The sequence below is a fragment of the Mytilus californianus genome, unplaced genomic scaffold (assembly GCF_021869535.1).
Source record: "Mytilus californianus isolate M0D057914Y unplaced genomic scaffold, xbMytCali1.0.p SCAF_3, whole genome shotgun sequence".
Taxonomy (NCBI): Eukaryota; Metazoa; Mollusca; class Bivalvia; order Mytilida; family Mytilidae; genus Mytilus; species Mytilus californianus.
In genome coordinates, this window is record NW_026262679.1 from 8,187,773 (window position 1) to 8,207,331 (window position 19,559).

At 34.2% G+C, this 19,559-nt stretch overlaps 1 protein-coding gene across 1 annotated transcript in view; it reads left to right on the forward strand.

Moving 5' to 3' along the window:
* The window catches only part of LOC127733910 (zwei Ig domain protein zig-8-like), a 58,188-nt gene extending 39,558 nt beyond the window's left edge, over nucleotides 1-18,630 (forward strand). Inside the window, exons 2-7 of the mRNA XM_052243365.1 lie at nucleotides 7,284-7,399; nucleotides 8,425-8,638; nucleotides 10,867-10,890; nucleotides 12,487-12,789; nucleotides 15,527-15,550; nucleotides 18,321-18,630. Of these exons, the coding sequence (XP_052099325.1) occupies nucleotides 7,284-7,399; nucleotides 8,425-8,638; nucleotides 10,867-10,890; nucleotides 12,487-12,789; nucleotides 15,527-15,550; nucleotides 18,321-18,454 (815 nt within the window). The 3' untranslated portion in view covers nucleotides 18,455-18,630. The remainder of the gene's footprint in view (nucleotides 1-7,283; nucleotides 7,400-8,424; nucleotides 8,639-10,866; nucleotides 10,891-12,486; nucleotides 12,790-15,526; nucleotides 15,551-18,320) is intronic.
* The last annotated feature ends 929 nt before the right edge of the window (nucleotides 18,631-19,559 follow it).

Consider the following 19,559-nt stretch of genomic DNA (forward strand, 5'->3'; position numbering starts at 1 on the left):
ATTTCCTTTGACGCCAGTTATCCGCTGCGCTGGTTCCCAGGTTGTTTCATGTAATTGTTCTATCAGATGTATTTCCTTTGACGCCAGTTATCCGCTGCGCTGGTCCCCAGGTTGTTTCATGTAATTGTTCTATCAGATGTATTTCCTTTGACGCCAGTTATCCGCTGCGCTGGTTCCCAGGTTGTTTCATGTAATTGTTCTATCAGATGTATTTCCTTTGACGCCAGTTATCCGCTGCGCTGGTCCCCAGGTTGTTTCATGTAATTGTTCTATCAGATGTATTTCCTTTGACGCCAGTTATCCGCTGCGCTGGTCCCCAGGTTGATTCAAGTAATTGTTCTATCAGATGTATTTCCTTTGACGCCAGTTATCCGCTGCGCTGGTCCCCAGGTTGTTTCATGTAATTGTTCTATCAGATGTATTTCCTTTGACGCCAGTTATCCGCTGCGCTGGTTCCCAGGTTGTTTCATGTAATTGTTCTATCAGATGTATTTCCTTTGACGCCAGTTATCCGCTGCGCTGGTCCCCAGGTTGTTTCATGTAATTGTTCTATCAGATGTATTTCCTTTGACGCCAGTTATCCGCTGCGCTGGTCCCCAGGTTGATTCAAGTAATTGTTCTATCAGATGTATTTCCTTTGACGCCAGTTATCCGCTGCGCTGGTCCCCAGGTTGTTTCATGTAATTGTTCTATCAGATGTATTTCCTTTGACGCCAGTTATCCGCTGCGCTGGTCCCCAGGTTGTTTCATGTAATTGTTCTATCAGATGTATTTCCTTTGACGCCAGTTATCCGCTGCGCTGGTCCCCAGGTTGTTTCAAGTAATTGTTCTATCAGATGTATTTCCTTTGACGCCAGTTATCCGCTGCGCTGGTCCCCAGGTTGTTTCATGTAATTGTTCTATCAGATGTATTTCCTTTGACGCCAGTTATCCGCTGCGCTGGTCCCCAGGTTGTTTCATGTAATTGTTCTATCAGATGTATTTCCTTTGACGCCAGTTATCCGCTGCGCTGGTCCCCAGGTTGTTTCATGTAATTGTTCTATCAGATGTATTTCCTTTGACGCCAGTTATCCGCTGCGCTGGTCCCCAGGTTGTTTCATGTAATTGTTCTATCAGATGTATTTCCTTTGACGCCAGTTATCCGCTGCGCTGGTCCCCAGGTTGTTTCATGTAATTGTTCTATCAGATGTATTTCCTTTGACGCCAGTTATCCGCTGCGCTGGTCCCCAGGTTGTTTCATGTAATTGTTCTATCAGATGTATTTCCTTTGACGCCAGTTATCCGCTGCGCTGGTTCCCAGGTTGTTTCATGTAATTGTTCTATCAGATGTATTTCCTTTGACGCCAGTTATCCGCTGCGCTGGTCCCCAGGTTGATTCATGTAATTGTTCTATCAGATGTATTTCCTTTGACGCCAGTTATCCGCTGCGCTGGTCCCCAGGTTGTTTCATGTAATTGTTCTATCAGATGTATTTCCTTTGACGCCAGTTATCCGCTGCGCTGGTTCCCAGGTTGTTTCATGTAATTGTTCTATCAGATGTATTTCCTTTGACGCCAGTTATCCGCTGCGCTGGTTCCCAGGTTGTTTCATGTAATTGTTCTATTAGATGTATTTCCTTTGACGCCAGTTATCCGCTGCGCTGGTTCCCAGGTTGTTTCAAGTAATTGTTGTATCAGATGTATTTCTGTTAGTAACAGTTATTCACTGCGCTGGGTGCTTTGTTGTGTGTTTCCAACATACTGGATTCGCTCTATAGATAATCAGTCTCGTGTTTTCTCATTTGATCTCTGGTAAGGCACCTTGAGGCCAAATAAAACGGACATACTACAAGAAAATAATTGTAAAAGGAAACACATCATAAATTTTAGATTCTGAAAACAATTATGCATAATCATTTGTTTGTTATTTCTGTCTTTTGCTATGCTTATATGCTCCATTATATTAGTTTCTTTTTAGCTCACCTGAGCTTTTCTCATCACTTGGCGACCGTCGTCCGGCGTCCGTCGTCCGTCGTCGTCAGTTAACTTTTACAAAAATCTTCTCCTCTGAAACTACTGGGCCAAATTTAACCAAACTTAGCCACAATCATCATTGGGGTATCTAGTTTAAAAAATGTGTCCGCTGACCTGGCCCGCTAACCAAAATGGCCGCCATAGCTAAAAATAGAACATAGGGGTAAACTGTAGATTTTGGCTTATATCTCTGAAACTAAAGCATTTAGAGCAAAATTGTTCATCAGGTCAAGATCTATCTGCCCTGAAATTTTTAGACAAATCAGACAACCCGTTGTTGGGGTACTGCCCCTGAATTTGTAATTTTAAAAATATTTTTGCAGTTTTTGGTTATTATCTTCAATATTATTATAGATAGAGATTAACTTTAAATAGCAATAATGTACAGCAAAGTAAGATATACAAATAAGTCAACATGACCAAAATGGTCAATTGATCCCTTAAGGAGTTATTGCCTTTTAAAATAAATTTTTAACAATTTTTTGTAAATTTTTGTAATCTTTACAAAAATCTTCTCCGCTAAAATTACTGAGACAAATTTAACCAAACTTGGCCACAATCATCATTAGGGTATCTCAGTTACAAAATGTGTCCGGTGACCACGCCTACCAACCAACATGGCCGACATGGCTAAAAATAGAACATCGGGGTAAAATGCAAGTTTTGTCTATTATTTTTTGAACCGTTTTAAATAGAGAAAATCTGAAAATAGCAAAATGTTCAGAATAATGAGCTCTACCAATTGTCCATATATGTCAAAACTGTTAGACAAATTCTTATAGGAGTGATTGCCCATAAATGACAAATTTTACCATTTTTTTCATTTCTGCCTATAATCATGAAATTATGATATTAAGAGAGAAACGTTTTTTTACAATGATCTGATTCCAAATATCATACTTCCAAGTACTAAACCATGTGTATGATCGACGTACACTGATCTGATTCCAAATATTATAAGTCCAAGTACGCAACCATGTGAATAGAGGAACTCAAGCCGTGATGATAGGGGTAGCATATCCTGTTATTCAAAAGCACTAACCTTTTGTTTGAATTTTAATGGGATGGGAGGGGAAAATAACACAGAACACTCCCCCTCCCCCCCAATTTCCACACATAACACATCAAAAGGTCAAGATGTGGTTTTCAACATCATACATCAATCAATACTCAATATGTTATCCAATCCATATCAATTTGACGCATCATTCGAATTACAGACACCCCTTTACGAGATTCCTTACTTTAGGAAGACAACAGAAGATCTCAACTCTTCCTGTTTTCAAATCTTGATATATGAAATATCAAAACTTTAAGTTACCTGTTAATTAATTGAATACTAGAAAATCACTTAATATTCCAAATGGTGTTATTGATTCAAAAACAACTGAGTTTGTTGTTGTAAAAACGGGTCTTGATATAAGAATGAAAATAACACTTTAAAAACCACTCGAAATTACTATGCATTTCCTAAAAAAATGCAATATTTATAAAGAATGCTCGCAGCTAATAAAACAAGCTAATACTTCCTTAATTTCCTCAGTATATTTCGTACAACAAGGGCATACTTGTAACAAATGGTTGAACATGTCCTTGTAGCACTCTTATAACAAACGGGTGTACATGTACCTGTCTGTAGAAGTCTGGCTGTACCTATAGCACTTTTATAACAAACGGGTGTACATGTACCTGTAGCACTCTTATAACAAACGGGTGTACATGTACCTGTAGCACTCTTATCACAAACGGGTGTACATGTATCTGTAGCACTCTTGTAACAAACGGGTGTACGTGTACCTGTAGCACTCTTACAACAAACGGGTGTACATGTACCTGTGGCACTCTTATAACAAACGGGTGTACATGTACCTGTAGCACTCTTATAACAAACGGGTGTACATGTACCTGTCTGTAGAAGTCTGACTGTGCCTGTAGCACTCTTATAACAAACGGGTGTACATGTACCTGTCTGTAGAAGTCTGACTGTGCCTGTAGCACTCTTATAACAAACGGGTGTACATGTACCTGTCTGTAGAAGTCTGACTGTGCCTGTAGCACTCTTATAACAAACGGGTGTACATGTATCTGTCTGTAGAAGTCTGGATGTGCCTGTAGCACTCTTATAACAAACAGGTGTACATGTACATGTAGCACTCTAATAAAAAAAACGTGTGTACATGTACCAGTGTGTAAAAGAGTGAGCAGATCCTGCTTTACGCGTGGGACCTGTCATGTTCCTCAGGAAGGTAGAGACCCGATTGTAATGTCACTTTCTTGAAAAAAGAGGTCGGATTGTGGTTACATTATTAGGAACATATCCGTCGTCACTTGTGAAACTTATATTCCATAACGATCTACTAATTCGTGTCTGTAAAATTTTCGAAGGGATGATTTCAAGTGCACCACTTAGAACTTTTCGTTTAAAGCTCCCTTGTAAGCAGCTAACCTCTATTAAGGAAATCATGTTAGGAAATGAAAGGTCTTGAATATCGTTTCAACTTGGAAATATATACTCCATATGCAGGCGTAGCTGGATCGTTACTTCATAGAAATGGAAAGTTGACAAGTGTGAAGCTGAAATATTTTCTTTTGACGTAAAGTTTCAATTTCTGTAGATGTAAGATAAGATATCAGGCAAAGTCAGGAGCCTGTAGATGTCTGTCATATTCGTTTTTCGTAAATTGTTTTGTTATAAATAAGGCCGTTAGTTTTTTCAATTGAATTGATTCATATTTTTTAGGTCGGGGCTTTTTATAGCCGACCATACGGTAGGGGTTTTTCTCATTGTTGAAGGTCGTACGGTTGCCTATAATTGACTACATCCACTTTATTTGAACTTTGGTGGATAGTTGTCTCATTGGCAATCATACCACATCTCCTTATTTTTATATTAACTGTATGAGCTGTATCTCTTATTTCATGTTCGATGTGATAGATGCGTTCATCATAGTCACCAAACTTTGATTATACAGTGAGAAGAAAAGTTCTTTATGGCGGAACGCGAAGTTTATGGATAATGATAGCTTCTTTTCATTCTTGCGAAAGATCTCTTGTATGACGTCTGCCTCATATGAATAAATGAAACAAGAATTCTTATTACTAACAGGCTATATTTGTTTTTCGTTTTGATTTGTTTATTGGTTTCGTATAAATTAAACCGATGATTTTTCGTTAAAGTTGTTACACATTTTTCATGCCGGGGCCTTTTATAGATGACTATGCAGTATGGGTTTTGCTCACTGTTAAAGACCGTACAATGACCTATAGTTGCTTATATCCACGTCAGATGGACTCTATTGAATTGTTGTCTCATTGCCAATCATACCACATCTCCTTATGTTATATTGTGCCTTTCAAACGAATAGATTTGCACAGCATTTTAATGCAGAAGGTAAACAATATTCCGTCCCTTTCCATATACGAGCTACCATGAAAACGATAGGATTTAGTGTCCTATATGCTTAAACTTGCACTGACCTCTCATTTTCGTTTACCATAGATCGTAATTGATCAAAATGACATATATTCATCAAAATTAGATTATCTTTTCCCCAGGTTAATATGTATAATTCTTCTATCAGATATGTTTCCATTGATACCAGTTATCCGCTGCGCTGGTTCCCAGGTTGATTCTTGTAATAGTTCTATCAGAAGTATTTCCGTTGATACCAACAATCCTCGGCGCTGGTTCTCAAGTTAATTCATGTAACTATTCTATCAGAAGTATGTCCAGTTATTTGCTGCAACGGCTAGGTTCTGTAGTGTGTTTCCGACAGATATGATTTTCATTATTCTTCTCTGTAGATTTGCAATATTGTGTTTTGTCATTTAATCTGCAAGAAGCTCCTTGATATGTAATTAAGCACATGCATGGTTTATCAATTATTTAAAAAAATTTTATGGTGATGTTCTCTTTTACATTAGATCAGTTTTCCTATTCTTCGGAAGTTATGCTATTTGATGATATAATTTTTCACACCGACTACATCATTATTGATACATGTAACAGTGTATAGTGTCTGTGCGTATCATAGGTCTGTACGTATCATAGTTTTTGAACTTATCATAGGTCAGTATTTATCATAGGTCTGTACGTATCGTAAGTCTGTACGTATCGTAAGTCTGTACGTATCATAGGTTTGTACGTATCATAGGTCTGTACTTATCGTAGGTGTGTACGTATCATAGGTCTGTACGTATCATAGGTCTGTGCGTATCATAGGTCTGTACGTATCATAGGTGTGTACGTATCATAGGTCTGTACGTATCGTAGCTCTGTGAGTATCATAGCTCTGAAAGTTTCATAGGGCTGTACTTATCATAGGTCTGTACGTATCGTAGGTCTGTTCGTATCATAGGTCTGTTTGTATCATAGGTCTGTACGTATCATAGGTCTTTTCGTATCATAGGTCTGTTTGTATCATAGGTCTGTACGTATCATAGGTCTGTACGTATCATAGATCTGTACGTATCATAGATCTGTATTTATCATAGGTCTGTACGTATCGTTAGTCTGTACTTATCATATGTTTGTACTTATCGTAGGTGTGTACGTATCATAGGTCTGTACGTATCATAGGTGTGTACGTATCATAGGTCCGTACGTATCGTAGTTCTTTACGTATCATAGCTCTGAAAGTTTCATAGGTCTGTACTTATCATAGGTCTGTACGTATCGTAGATCTGTTCGTATCATAGGTCTGTTTGTATCATAGGTCCGTACGTATCATAGGTCTGTACGTTTCATAGGTCTGTACTTATCATAGGTCTGTACGTATCGTAGGTCTGTTCGTATCATAGGTCTGTTTGTATCATAGGTCTGTACGTATCATAGGTTTGTGTACGTATCATAGGTCTGTACGTTTCATAGGTCTGTACGTATCATAGGTGTGTACGTATCATAGGTGTGTACGTATCATAGGTGTGTACGTATCATAGGTCTGTACTTATCATAGGTCTGTACTTATCATAGGTCTGTACGTATCATATGTCTGTTTTTTTAACCTGTCTTTGTAGTACATTCTTCACATACAAATTAAAACATTTCTTAATTGTTGAAATGTTTCATAACGATATAATTCTGTTCGATTTTTGAACAAAGGAACATATTGACAATTATGATGGTTGATTTAAAATATATTATGTTACTTCTATCTAATTCCAAGTCTTGCACTTCTTTTTAATGAGATATATAGTTGTTAGATAACGTGAAGAAGATATTGACAATATTAATATATCTCTATGTATACATATGCGTTTGACTCGTTTCAGGTAGAAAAGGTCCTGTAATACCACCCAAGTTTTTACCTGTACCTAGACATATATCAGTTCACAGAGGGGAGACTGCAATGTTAGAATGTACTGTAGAAAACCTAGGAACTAAAAGAGTGTGTTGAATACGTATTTTCTTCTGTCTGTATTATCTGTTATTAGTTACGTTTTATATACATGAAATAATGTTTTAAAATTTCGACTACTAAGTGTTGTAAACTAAGTATCTTAGTACAACACAAAGCATTATAAAAAAGTCAATTAAAATTAGATTAATATTAGCATGATTTATATAATATCTACATTGTTATGTGTTGTGTTTTTATATCGACCCAACTATCGACTGTATCCAGAAGATCTACTATACTCAACTATCGACTGTATCCAGAAGATCTACTATACTCAACTCATTTTACCTTTTAAGATCCAGAAGATCTACTATACTCAACTCATTTTACCTTTTAAGATCCAGAGCTACTATACTCAACTCATTTTACCTTTTAAGATCCAGAAGATCTACTATACTCAAATTATGTTACCTTTTAAGATCCAGAAGATCTACTATACTCAAATCATTTTACCTTTTAGGAATCTATACGGTATGCTTCGGAAACCAATTGACTAAACCAATATCACTTTCATCCGGTTATTCAATATGACTTAACTAAACCAATATCACATTCATCCGGGTATTCAATATGACTTAACTAAACCAATATCACATTCAACAGGGTATTCAATAGGACTTAACTAAACCAATATCACATTCAACCGGGTATTCAATATCACTTAACTAAATCAATATCACATTCAACCAGGTATTCAATATGACTTAACTAAACCAATATCACATTAAACCAGGTATTCAATATGACTTAACTAAACCAATATAACTTTCATCTGGATATTCAATATGACTTAATTAAACCAATATCACATTCAACCGGATATTCAATATGACTTTACTAAACCAATATCACATTCAACCGGGTATTCAATATCACTTAACTAAACCAATATCACATTCAACCGGATATTCAATATGACTTAATGACGTAAACTAAATTTAAAAAAAGATACGTAAATGTAGTTATGGGAAAAAGGCCGGTAAAATAAAAAAGATATATTTGATTAATTTCAGGTTACATGGAGGAAAATTCCTTATATAACACCAATAACAACAGGTGAACAACTATTTGCTCAAGATAATAGATTTCAGGCCAAACATATCTCATGGAAACAGCAGTGGAATCTAAGTATTAAAAATGTACAGTTACATGATGCAGGGGTGTATGAATGTCAAGTTAGTGTGCGAGGGCAGATGCTTCGACAGAATATAACTTTATCTGTGATAGGTATGTTACCATATTAAGGTCATTAATGCTCGAAGCTTTCAAACTATTTTGCTGCCATGATTGGACAGATTAATACACAACATTAAGGTTTAAACCTTGCTAAAAACATTGCTGCCATGATTGGACAGATTCATACACAACATAAAGACTTAAAGCTTGCTAAAAACTTTGCTGCCATGATAAGACAGATTAATACACAACATAAAGACTTAAAGCTTGCTAAAAACTTTGCTGCCATGATTAGACAGATTAATACACAACATAAACACTTAAAGCTTGCTAAAAACTTTGCTGCCATGATTGGACAGATTAATACGCAACATTAAGGTCTTGCTAAAAACTTTGCTGCCATGATTGGACAGATTAATACATAACATAGAGACTTAAAGCTTGCTAAAAACTTTGCTGCCATGATTGGAAAGATTAATACACAACATAAAGACTTAAAGCTTGCTAAAAACTTTGCTGCCATGATTGGAAAGATTAATACATAACATAGAGACTTAAAGCTTGCTAAAAACTTTGCTGCCATGATTGGAAAGATTAATACACAACATAAAGACTTAAAGCTTGCTAAAAACTTTGCTGCCATGATTGGACAGATTAATATACACGTAAAGACTTAAAGCTTGCTAAAAACTTTGCTGCCATGATTAGACAGATTAATACATAACATAGAGACTTAAAGCTTGCTAAAAACTTTGCTGCCATGATTGGAAAGATTAATACACAACATAAAGACTTAAAGCTTGCTTAAAACTTTGCTGCCATGATTAGACAGATTAATACACAACATAAACACTTAAAGCTTGCTAAAAACTTTGCTGCCATGATTGGACAGATTAATACACAACATAAAGACTTAAAGCTTGCTAAAAACTTTGCTGCCATGATTGTACAGATTAATACACAACATAAACACTTAAAGCTTGCTAAAAACTTTGCTGCCATGATTAGGCAGATTAATACACAACATAAACACTTAAAGCTTGCTAAAAACTTTGCTGCCATGATTGGACAGATTAATACAAAACATAAAGACTTAAAGCTTGCTAAAAACTTTGCTATCATGATTTGACAGATTGATACATCACATTAAGGTTTAAAGCTTGCTAACAACTTTGCAGCCATGATTGGACAGATTAATACACAACATTAAGGTTTAAAGCTTGCTAAAAACTTTGCTGCCATGATTGGACAGTTTGATACACAACATTAGGGTTTAAAGCTTGCTAAAAACTTTGCTGCCATGATTAGACAGATTAATACACAACATTAAGTTTTAAAGCTTGCTCAAAACTTTGCTGCCATGATTGGACAGATAAATACACAACATTAAGGTTTAAAGCTTGCTCAAAACTTTGCTGCCATGATTGGACAGATTAATACATAACATAGAGACTTAAAGCTTGCTAAAAACTTTGCTGCCATGATTGGAAAGATTAATACACAACATAAAGACTTAAAGCTTTCTTAAAACTTTGCTGCCATTATTAAACAGATTAATATACACGTAAAGACTTAAAGCTTGCTAAAAACTTTGCTGCCATGATTGGACAGATTAATACACAACATAAAGACTTAAAGCTTTCTAAAAACTTTGCTGCCATGATTGGACAGATTAATACACAACATAAAGACTTAAAGCTTGCTAAAAACTTTGCTGCCATGATTAGACAGATTAATACACAACATAAACACTTAAAGCTTGCTAAAAACTTTGCTGCCATGATTGTACAGATTAATACACAACATAAAGACTTAAAGCTTGCTAAAAACTTTGCTGCCATGATTGTACAGATTAATACACAACATAAACACTTAAAGCTTGCTAAAATCTTTGCTGCCATGATTGGACAGTTTGATACATAACATTAAGGTTTAAAGCTTGCTAAAATCTTTGCTGCCATGATTGAGTTGATTAACACACAAAATTAAGGCTCGAAGCTTGCAAAATACTTTGCTGCCATGATTCAGTTGATAAGTACACTATCAAGTCTTACGTTACTAATATAAACGATGATACTGTTCCACATATATGGGATAAAGCTTGTATCAGAAAAGGACGGTGATAAATTAAAAATTCATTTTACTTTTTACATTTATACGTCACCTTTTGTATGTAAAGAAAGCAAGAAAAAAAACATTTCAATTTTGAAATCATATCACATACAAATGTAGTGAAAATTATAAAAAAAAATGATCATGTTTGTTTATAATCTTTTCAGATGCAATTTTACCTAGAAAAGCAGGTAAGATATTTAGTATTTGTTTATTATTTATAGTAGTTATCTATACGATGTCACAAAAGCAGGGGTTCGCATCCCGCTCAGGAAAGAACAAACAAATTAGCTAACGCAAATTTGCAGATCTAACATTGTTGGGTTAATTTGAGACAACTAGATATATATCAGGTGTTTACCACGGGTTATCCGATGGATAATATTTTTCATAAAGTTGTTATATGTTTAGATGCTAAAAAAAACCCCACTGTACTCTTCAATGGATATACAATAAACTGTACGTACTACCGAACGGTCTGTAATCTTCAATGGACATACAATAAACTGTACGTACTACCGAACGGTCTGTACTCTTCAATGGACATACAATAAACTGTACGTACTACCGAACGGTCTGTACTCTTCAATGGACATACAATAAACTGTACGTGCTACCGAACGGTCTGTACTCTTCAATGGACATACAATGAACTGTACGTGCTACCGAACGGGTTGTACTCTTCAATGGACATACAATAAACTGTACGTGCTACCGAACGGTCTGTACTCTTCAATGGACATACAATAAACTGTATGTGCTACCAAACGGTTTGTACTCTTCAATGGACATACAATTAACTGTACATACTACCGAACGGTCTGTACTCCTCAATGGACATACAATAAACTGTACGTGCTACCGAACGGTCTGTACTCTTCAATGGACATACAATAAACTGTACGTACTACCAAACGGTTTGTACTCTTCAATGGACATACAATAAACTGTACGTACCACCGAACGGTCTGTACTCCTCAATGGACATACAATAAACTGTACGTGCTACCGAACGGTCTGTACTCTTCAATGGACATACAATAAACTGTACGTACTACCGAACGGTCTGTACTCCTCAATGGACATACAATAAACTGTACGTACTACCGAACGGTCTGTACTCTTCGATCGACATACAATACTTGTTGCATTGATGGATTAATGTTGTTTCTTTCTGACAGTTGTCATCTGAACTCGATCTTTTCTAAATTTGAAAAAGTGATACCTGCCTCGACAAAGGAGAATTTATAAATTCAGATTCGTCAGCGATATGCATTATTCAAAACAAATAATCAAAATTGTTAGTAGATTTATTTGTAAAATATGACATTAGGGAGCTGCCATTTGATTTTTATGGGGTGGCTAGGATGAAAAATTTTTTGCTTGCATTTTTTTTTAGTTGTAATCTCTGTCCTGCCTTTTTATTTTTCACTCTATTCGGTCCTGCCTTTTTTTTTACTCAAAACTCCTGTCCTGCCTATTTTTTTTCAAATTTCATCCTAGCCCCCCCCCCCCCCCCCCATAAAAATCAAATGGTAGCTCCCTTAATAGTTTATTCAAAACTCGAGTTACTTAATTTAGACAATCTTGTGTATTGCGAGCCTAAAATCCCGCAGTTTTGTAGCTGTGGAACCGTTACTCCTATGGTGCTTATGGTATATATTTTACAATTTGCGGATCTTAGTCCGCAAATTGTCAAAAATATCGTAAAACTTTAAGCGTTGCGGATCCGTAGTTAGCAGTTTTGAATCTGATTGAGGCAGACAAAACTTATTTTTCTTTTTCAGAAATAAAAATATCCGGAACTGAGTTTCCAGAAAAAGGAAGCTCTATCAAACTATTTTGTAATGCCACGGGTACTCCGAACCCTCCTGATGATATACAGTGGTTTAAAGACGGAGAAAAACTTTTTTCAGACCCGTATGAAAAAATATACATTAAAAAACATTATGCCCGGAATGCTGGTGTTCTAACTAGTTCTTTAGAAATAAAAAGTTCAAAAATTGACGACAATGGGACCTACATCTGTCGAGCCACAAGTCACAGTCAGGATGATCTCATTACTAAGATGAAAGTCAATGTTTTAAGTGGTAAGTTAATTTGCAGGCAATCGGCCATTGCGATGTAGTTTAACCAGTATTCTTTTACACAATAAATTTTCATCGTTGAATATCATATGATACAAATAAAAAATATGCACTAATGATAATAAAAATTCACAAAATTACCTGTTAGATTTATTCACAGTGCATAGATTTGTGAATTCTATTTTTAAACGTATCATTGTAATAGTGTCAAAACTAAATAGGATACAGAATTTAGATAGAGGTAAAACATGTGTGCCCGGGACGGAGAGACATACGTCTTCAACATTAGTCCTTGTGTCAGTCCATACGTCAGTCCTTGTGTCAGTCCATACACCAGTCCTTGTGTCAGTCCATACATCAGTCCTTGTGTCAGTCCATACGTCAGTCCTTGTGTCAGTCTATACATCAGTCCTTGTGTCAGTCCATACATCAGTGGCGCTCTGTCAAACCTTTCTCCTCTTGAAACGTTCGTTTGTAATTAGGATTGTTTATCATCCTGTGGTGTTGACCATACAATTTAAACGATTTTTAATTTTAGTATGTTTGACGAGGGATAATTTCTTTTAAAATGCTTTATACAGTTTGCTTTTATAATTTGCGGATACTATTGTGCTGTTACATCACTGTCCCAGGGTAGGTGTGCAGCGCTCATAAACAAGTAAAACCCGCTGCATTTTTTATGTGCCTGTCCCAAGTTAGGAATCTGTTATTTAGTGTTTGGTTGCTGTCATCCGTGTTTCCTTCATTGTTGTAGTGTGAATCAGACCATGAACTCCCCTTTTGAATTGGTTTACATTTTTTCATACTTTGGCACTTCAAAGCGTACTATTAATTCTGTTGTTTTGTCATTATAGAAATATCAAAAGGTCATATATTATACCGTCATTTGGATTGATATTGTCATTATAGAAACATCAGAAGGTCATATATTATACCGTTATTTGGGTTGATATTGTCAATCATAGAAATATCATAAGGTCATATATTATACCGTCATTTGGACTGATGTAGTCATTATAGAAACATCAGAAGGTCATATACTATACCGTCATTTGGATTGATATTGTCATTATAGAAATATCATATGGTCATATACTATACCGTCATTTGGATTGATATTGTCATTATAGAAATATCATAAGGTCATATACTATACCGTCATTTGGATTGATATTATCATTATAGAAATATCAGATGGTCATATACTATATATATTGTCATGTAGATTGATATAGTCATTATAGAAATATCAGAAGGTCATACACTATACCGTCATTTGGATAGATATTGTCATTATAGAAATATCAGAAATACTGTAATTTGGATTGATATTGTCATTATAGAAATATCAGATGGTCATATACTATATCATCATTTGGATAGATATTGTCATTATAGAAATATCAGAAGTACTGTCATTTGGATTGATATTGTCATTATAGAAATATCAGATGGTCATATACTATACCGTCATTTGGATAGATATTGTCATTATAGAAATATCAGAAGTACTGTCATTTGGATTGATATTGTCATTATAGAAATATCAGAAGGTCATAATTATATTATACCGTCATTTGGATTGATATTGTCATTATAGAAATATCAGAAGTACTGTCATTTGGATTGATATTGTCATTATAGAAATATCAGAAGGTCATATATTATACCGTCATTTGGATTGATATTGTCATTATAGAAATATCAGATGGTCATATACTATACCGTCGTTTGGATTGATATAGTCATTATAAAAATATCAGAAGTACTGTCATTTGGATTGATATTGTCATTATAGAAATATCAGAAGGTCATATACTATACCGTCATTTGGATTGATATTGTCATTATAGAAATATCAGAAGGTCATATACTATACCGTCATTTGGACTGATGTAGTCATTATAGAAATATCATAAGGTCATATATTATACCGTTATATATTTGGATTGATATAGTCATTATAGAAATATCATATGGTCATATACTTATGTCTATATCGTCATTTAGAATGATATTGTTTTTGTAGGAGTTGTGGGAGTGTATCGTCTTAATTGACTTAGAAAGCATCTAATAAAATATTTTCATTTTTCTATCAATACCATTAAATGGTGAGGTCAAATATATAAATGCCTTATTGCGTTGTTGGTATATTTGCTTTTGTTCCGCAGTTAACTCTTGAGACTTATAATTTCAATAACAGAGCTTATACGGACATTTCGCACAGCCATAGCAATCTTGTAGGGTACATAACACAGTGGAAAAGATATCAAGCTGTTAAATAACAGATAAACGAAAGTCCGTGGTCCAAAAGAAAACAATTTCAGAAAAACAGTCCACAAAACAGATAGAAATATAAATAAATTATCAAAACACCAAAAAGAATACAAAACGATTGAGCGACTTGAACCACATCTGCCGTTTTCATTTAAATAATTAAAACTATTTATGCACATACAAAAATTATCGCTGATCTGCATGTACAATCTGCAACTATATCGATTATGACACTTCAAGCATCTGCTTCATCACTTCTTGAAAAATTCAGATGTAAAAGCCATTACCATTATCAAAACTTTGAACGATATTTATAAATGAAATACTAATGGGATATGCATCTTTAGTCATCAAATCGCATGCAGTATATTATCCATCCTAAAAGTTAATCTAAATTGATTAAATGTATTTGATATGACGTTACTAGAACATTTTATTCATAAGTTTTTTTTTATTCTAACAGCAGGTTCCAACTATGCAAAAAGAGGTAAGTGACGAAATAATTAAATAACAAATTAGGTAACACACTACTGTTATCAATGTTGTGTAGTGTGAAACTAAGCTGCACTATGATCATACAAGACATTAAAGTGTAAAACTAAGCTGCACTGAGATCACACAAGACATTAAAGTGTAAAACTAAGCTGCACTGAGATCATATAAGACATTAAAGTGTAAAATTAAGCTGCACTGAGATCATACAAGACATTAAAGTGTAAAACTAAGCTGCACTAAGATCATACAAGACATAAAAGTGTAAAACTAAGTGGCACTATGATCACACAAGACATTAAAGTGTAAAACTAAGCTGCACTGAGATCACACAAGACATTAAAGTGTAAAACTAAGCTGCACTGAGATCATACAAGACATTAAAGGGTAAAACTAAGCTGCAATGAGATCATACAAGACATTAAAGAGTAAAACTTAGCTGCACTGAGATAATACAAGACATTAAAGTGTAAAACTAAGCTGCACTGAGATTATAGGAGACATTAAAGTGTAAAACTAAGCTGCACTAAGATCATACAAGACATTAAAGAGTGAAACTAAGCCGCACTGAGATCATACAAGACATTAAAGAGTAAAACTAAGCTGCACTGAGATCATACAAGGCATTAAAGAGTAAAACTAAGCTGCACTGAGATCACACAAGACATTAAAGAGTAAAACTAAGCTGCATTGAGATAATACAAGACATTAAAGTGTAAAACTGAATTGCACTGAGATCACACAAGACATTAATGTGTAAAACTAAGCTGCACTAAGATCATATAAGACATTAAAGTGTAAAACTTAGCTGCACTAAGATCATACTAGACATTAAAGAGTAAAACTAAGCTGCACTGTGATCACACAAGACATTAAAGAGTAAAACTAATCTGCACTGAGATCATACAAGACATTAAAGTGTAAAAATAAGCTGCACTAAGATCATACTAGACATTAAATTTTAAAACTAAGCTGCAATGAGATCACACAAGACATTAAAGAGTAAAACTAAGCTGCACTAAGATCACACAAGACATTAAAGTGTAAAAATAAGTTGCACTAAGATCATATTAGACATTAAATTTTAAAACTAAGCTGCACTGAGATCACACACGACATTAAAGAGTAAAACTAAGCTGCACTGAGATCATACAAAACATTAAAGTGTAAAAATAAGCTGCACTAAGATCATACTAGACATTAAATTTTAAAACTAAGCTGCACTGAGATCACACAAGACATTAAAGAATATAACTAAACTGCACTGAGATCACACAAGACATTAAAGTGTAAAACTAAGCTTCACTGAGATCATGCAAGACATTAATTTATGTGTCGAATATAAACGAACCCAGCAGAAGGAACCGTATCATTTGATCTCTTGACATTGTATATGTATATAATGAGATGTATTCGGTCGATGCATGTCTCCTTGACCTCTATATCTCTTAATGTATTCAAAAGAGAACATATCCGTAACACACAACAGTAAAACAAATAGATATTACTTTGTATGAAGCCTAAAACTGGAGTATCATATACAATAATTGTATGAAGCATAAAACAAGAATCATACACAATAATTGTATGAAGCCTAAAACTGAAGTATCATATACAATAATTGTATGAAGCATAAAACAAGAATCATATACAATAATTGTATGAAGCCTAAAACTGGAGTATCATATACAATAATTGTATGAAGCCTAAAACTGAAGTATCATATACAATAATTGTATGAAGCCTAAAACTGAAGTATCATATACAATAATTGTATGAAGCATAAAACAAAAATCATATACAATAATTGTATGAAGCCTAAAACTGGAGTATCATATACAATAATTGTATGAAGCATAAAACAAGAATCATATACAATAATTGTATGAAGCCTAGAACTGAAGTATCATATACAATAATTGTATGAAGCCTAAAACTGGAGTATCATATACAATAATTGTATGAAGCATAAAACAAGAATCATATAAAATAATTGTATGAAGCCTAAAACTGAAGTATCATATACAATAATTGTATGAAGCATAAAACAAGAATCATATACAATAATTGTATGAAGCCTAAAACTGGAGTATCATATACAATAATTGTATGAAGCATAAAACAAGAATCATATACAATAATTGTATGAAGCCTAGAACTGAAGTATTGTATACAATAATTGTATGAAGCCTAGAACTGAATTATCATATACAATAATTGTATGAAGCCTATAACTGAATTATCATATACAATAATTGTATGAAGCCTAGAACTGAAGTATCATATACAATAATTGTATGAAGCATAAAACTGAAGTATCATATACAATAATTGTATGAATCCTAGACTGAAGTATCATATACAATAATTGTATGAAGCCTAGACTGAAGTATCATATACAATAATTTTATGAATCCTAGACTGAAGTATCATATACAATAATTTTATGAAGCTTAGAACTGAAGTATTGTATACAATACTTGTATGAAGCCTATAAGTAAAGTATTATATACAATAATTACACAGATCGTAAATGATTGATTATAGGCAGAATTTTATGAACAACTTGCAATTCAGATAGCATTCAAATTCAATACAAGAAATATACTGTTTCAGTATAAAATTCATCAACTTTGATCTTTTTTTCAAAATAGCTACTAATGACACACTTATAATGATATATTGTGGGTACACTTATAATGATATATTGTAGGTACACTTAAAATGATATATTTTGTAAGTACACTAATAATGATATATTGTAGGTACACTTAACCATACAACAAGGCCGGAAAGTGTAGACCCCCGTGATGCAGCTAGATTTTTAAGTTCAACAGCTGGATTAATTTGTACTGTTCTCTTCATTCAAGTCATTTTACACGTCGGTGTGCTATCATGATGGTTAGACAAAACCGTCCAATAAGAGATAGTTCTGTGATTCTGGTCGCTTGAATGGTGTTATGTAAAACGGGTTTATTTGTAACAGAAACGCATCAACATTCTATTTTTTAACATTTCAATCTGCTTGTAGGCATTTAGATAGAACACGTAGTTCTAGGTTGTATAGTAATATTGGTTACTGTACAACGCAACAATAATGAAGATAATGGTATAGTTCTAAATAGAAAGGAAAAGTACGCATGTTGTATTTCACAAATCTGTGAGGACTTTTATTTTCTACAATTTAGTGCATCGTATTTTATTATACATTTGTAGTCAGTTTAGAAATAGTCGAAAGACTCAGAACAAACCAGACTTCATGTCAATGGCAAACTTTATTAGACAGAACAAACCAGACTTTATGTCAATGGCAAACTTTATTAGACAGAACAAACAAGATTTCGTGTCAATGGCAAACTTTATTAGACAGAACAAACAAGACTTCATGTCAATGGCAAACTTTATTAGACAGAACAAACCAGACTTCATGTCTATGGCAAACTGTATTATACAGAACAAACCACACTTCAAGTTAATGGCAAACTTTATTAGACAGAACAAACCAGACTTCGTGTCAATGGCAAACTTTATTATACAGAACAAACCAGACTTCATGTCAATGGCAAACTTTATTATACAGAACAAACCAGACTTCGTGTCAATGGCAAACTTTATTATACAAAACAAAGAAGACTTCGTGTCAATGGCAAACTTTATTAGACAGAACAAACCAGACTTCATGTCAATGGCAATCTTTATTATATACAGAACAACCCAGACTTTATGTTAATGGCAATCTTTATTAGACAGAACAAACCAGACTTCGTGTCAAGGGCAAACTTTATTAGACAGAACAAACCAGACTTCATGCCAATGGCAAACTTTATCATACAGAATAAACAAGACTTCATGTCAATGGCAAACTTTATTATATATTTTCAATGTCACAATTTATGCATATACTTAGTTTAGAAAAAAAAATATGTAATATTTGTCGATTAACTACTCATGACATGTACCATATTAGATCTAAATATCATGTATTCATGTTCATGTCATTATAA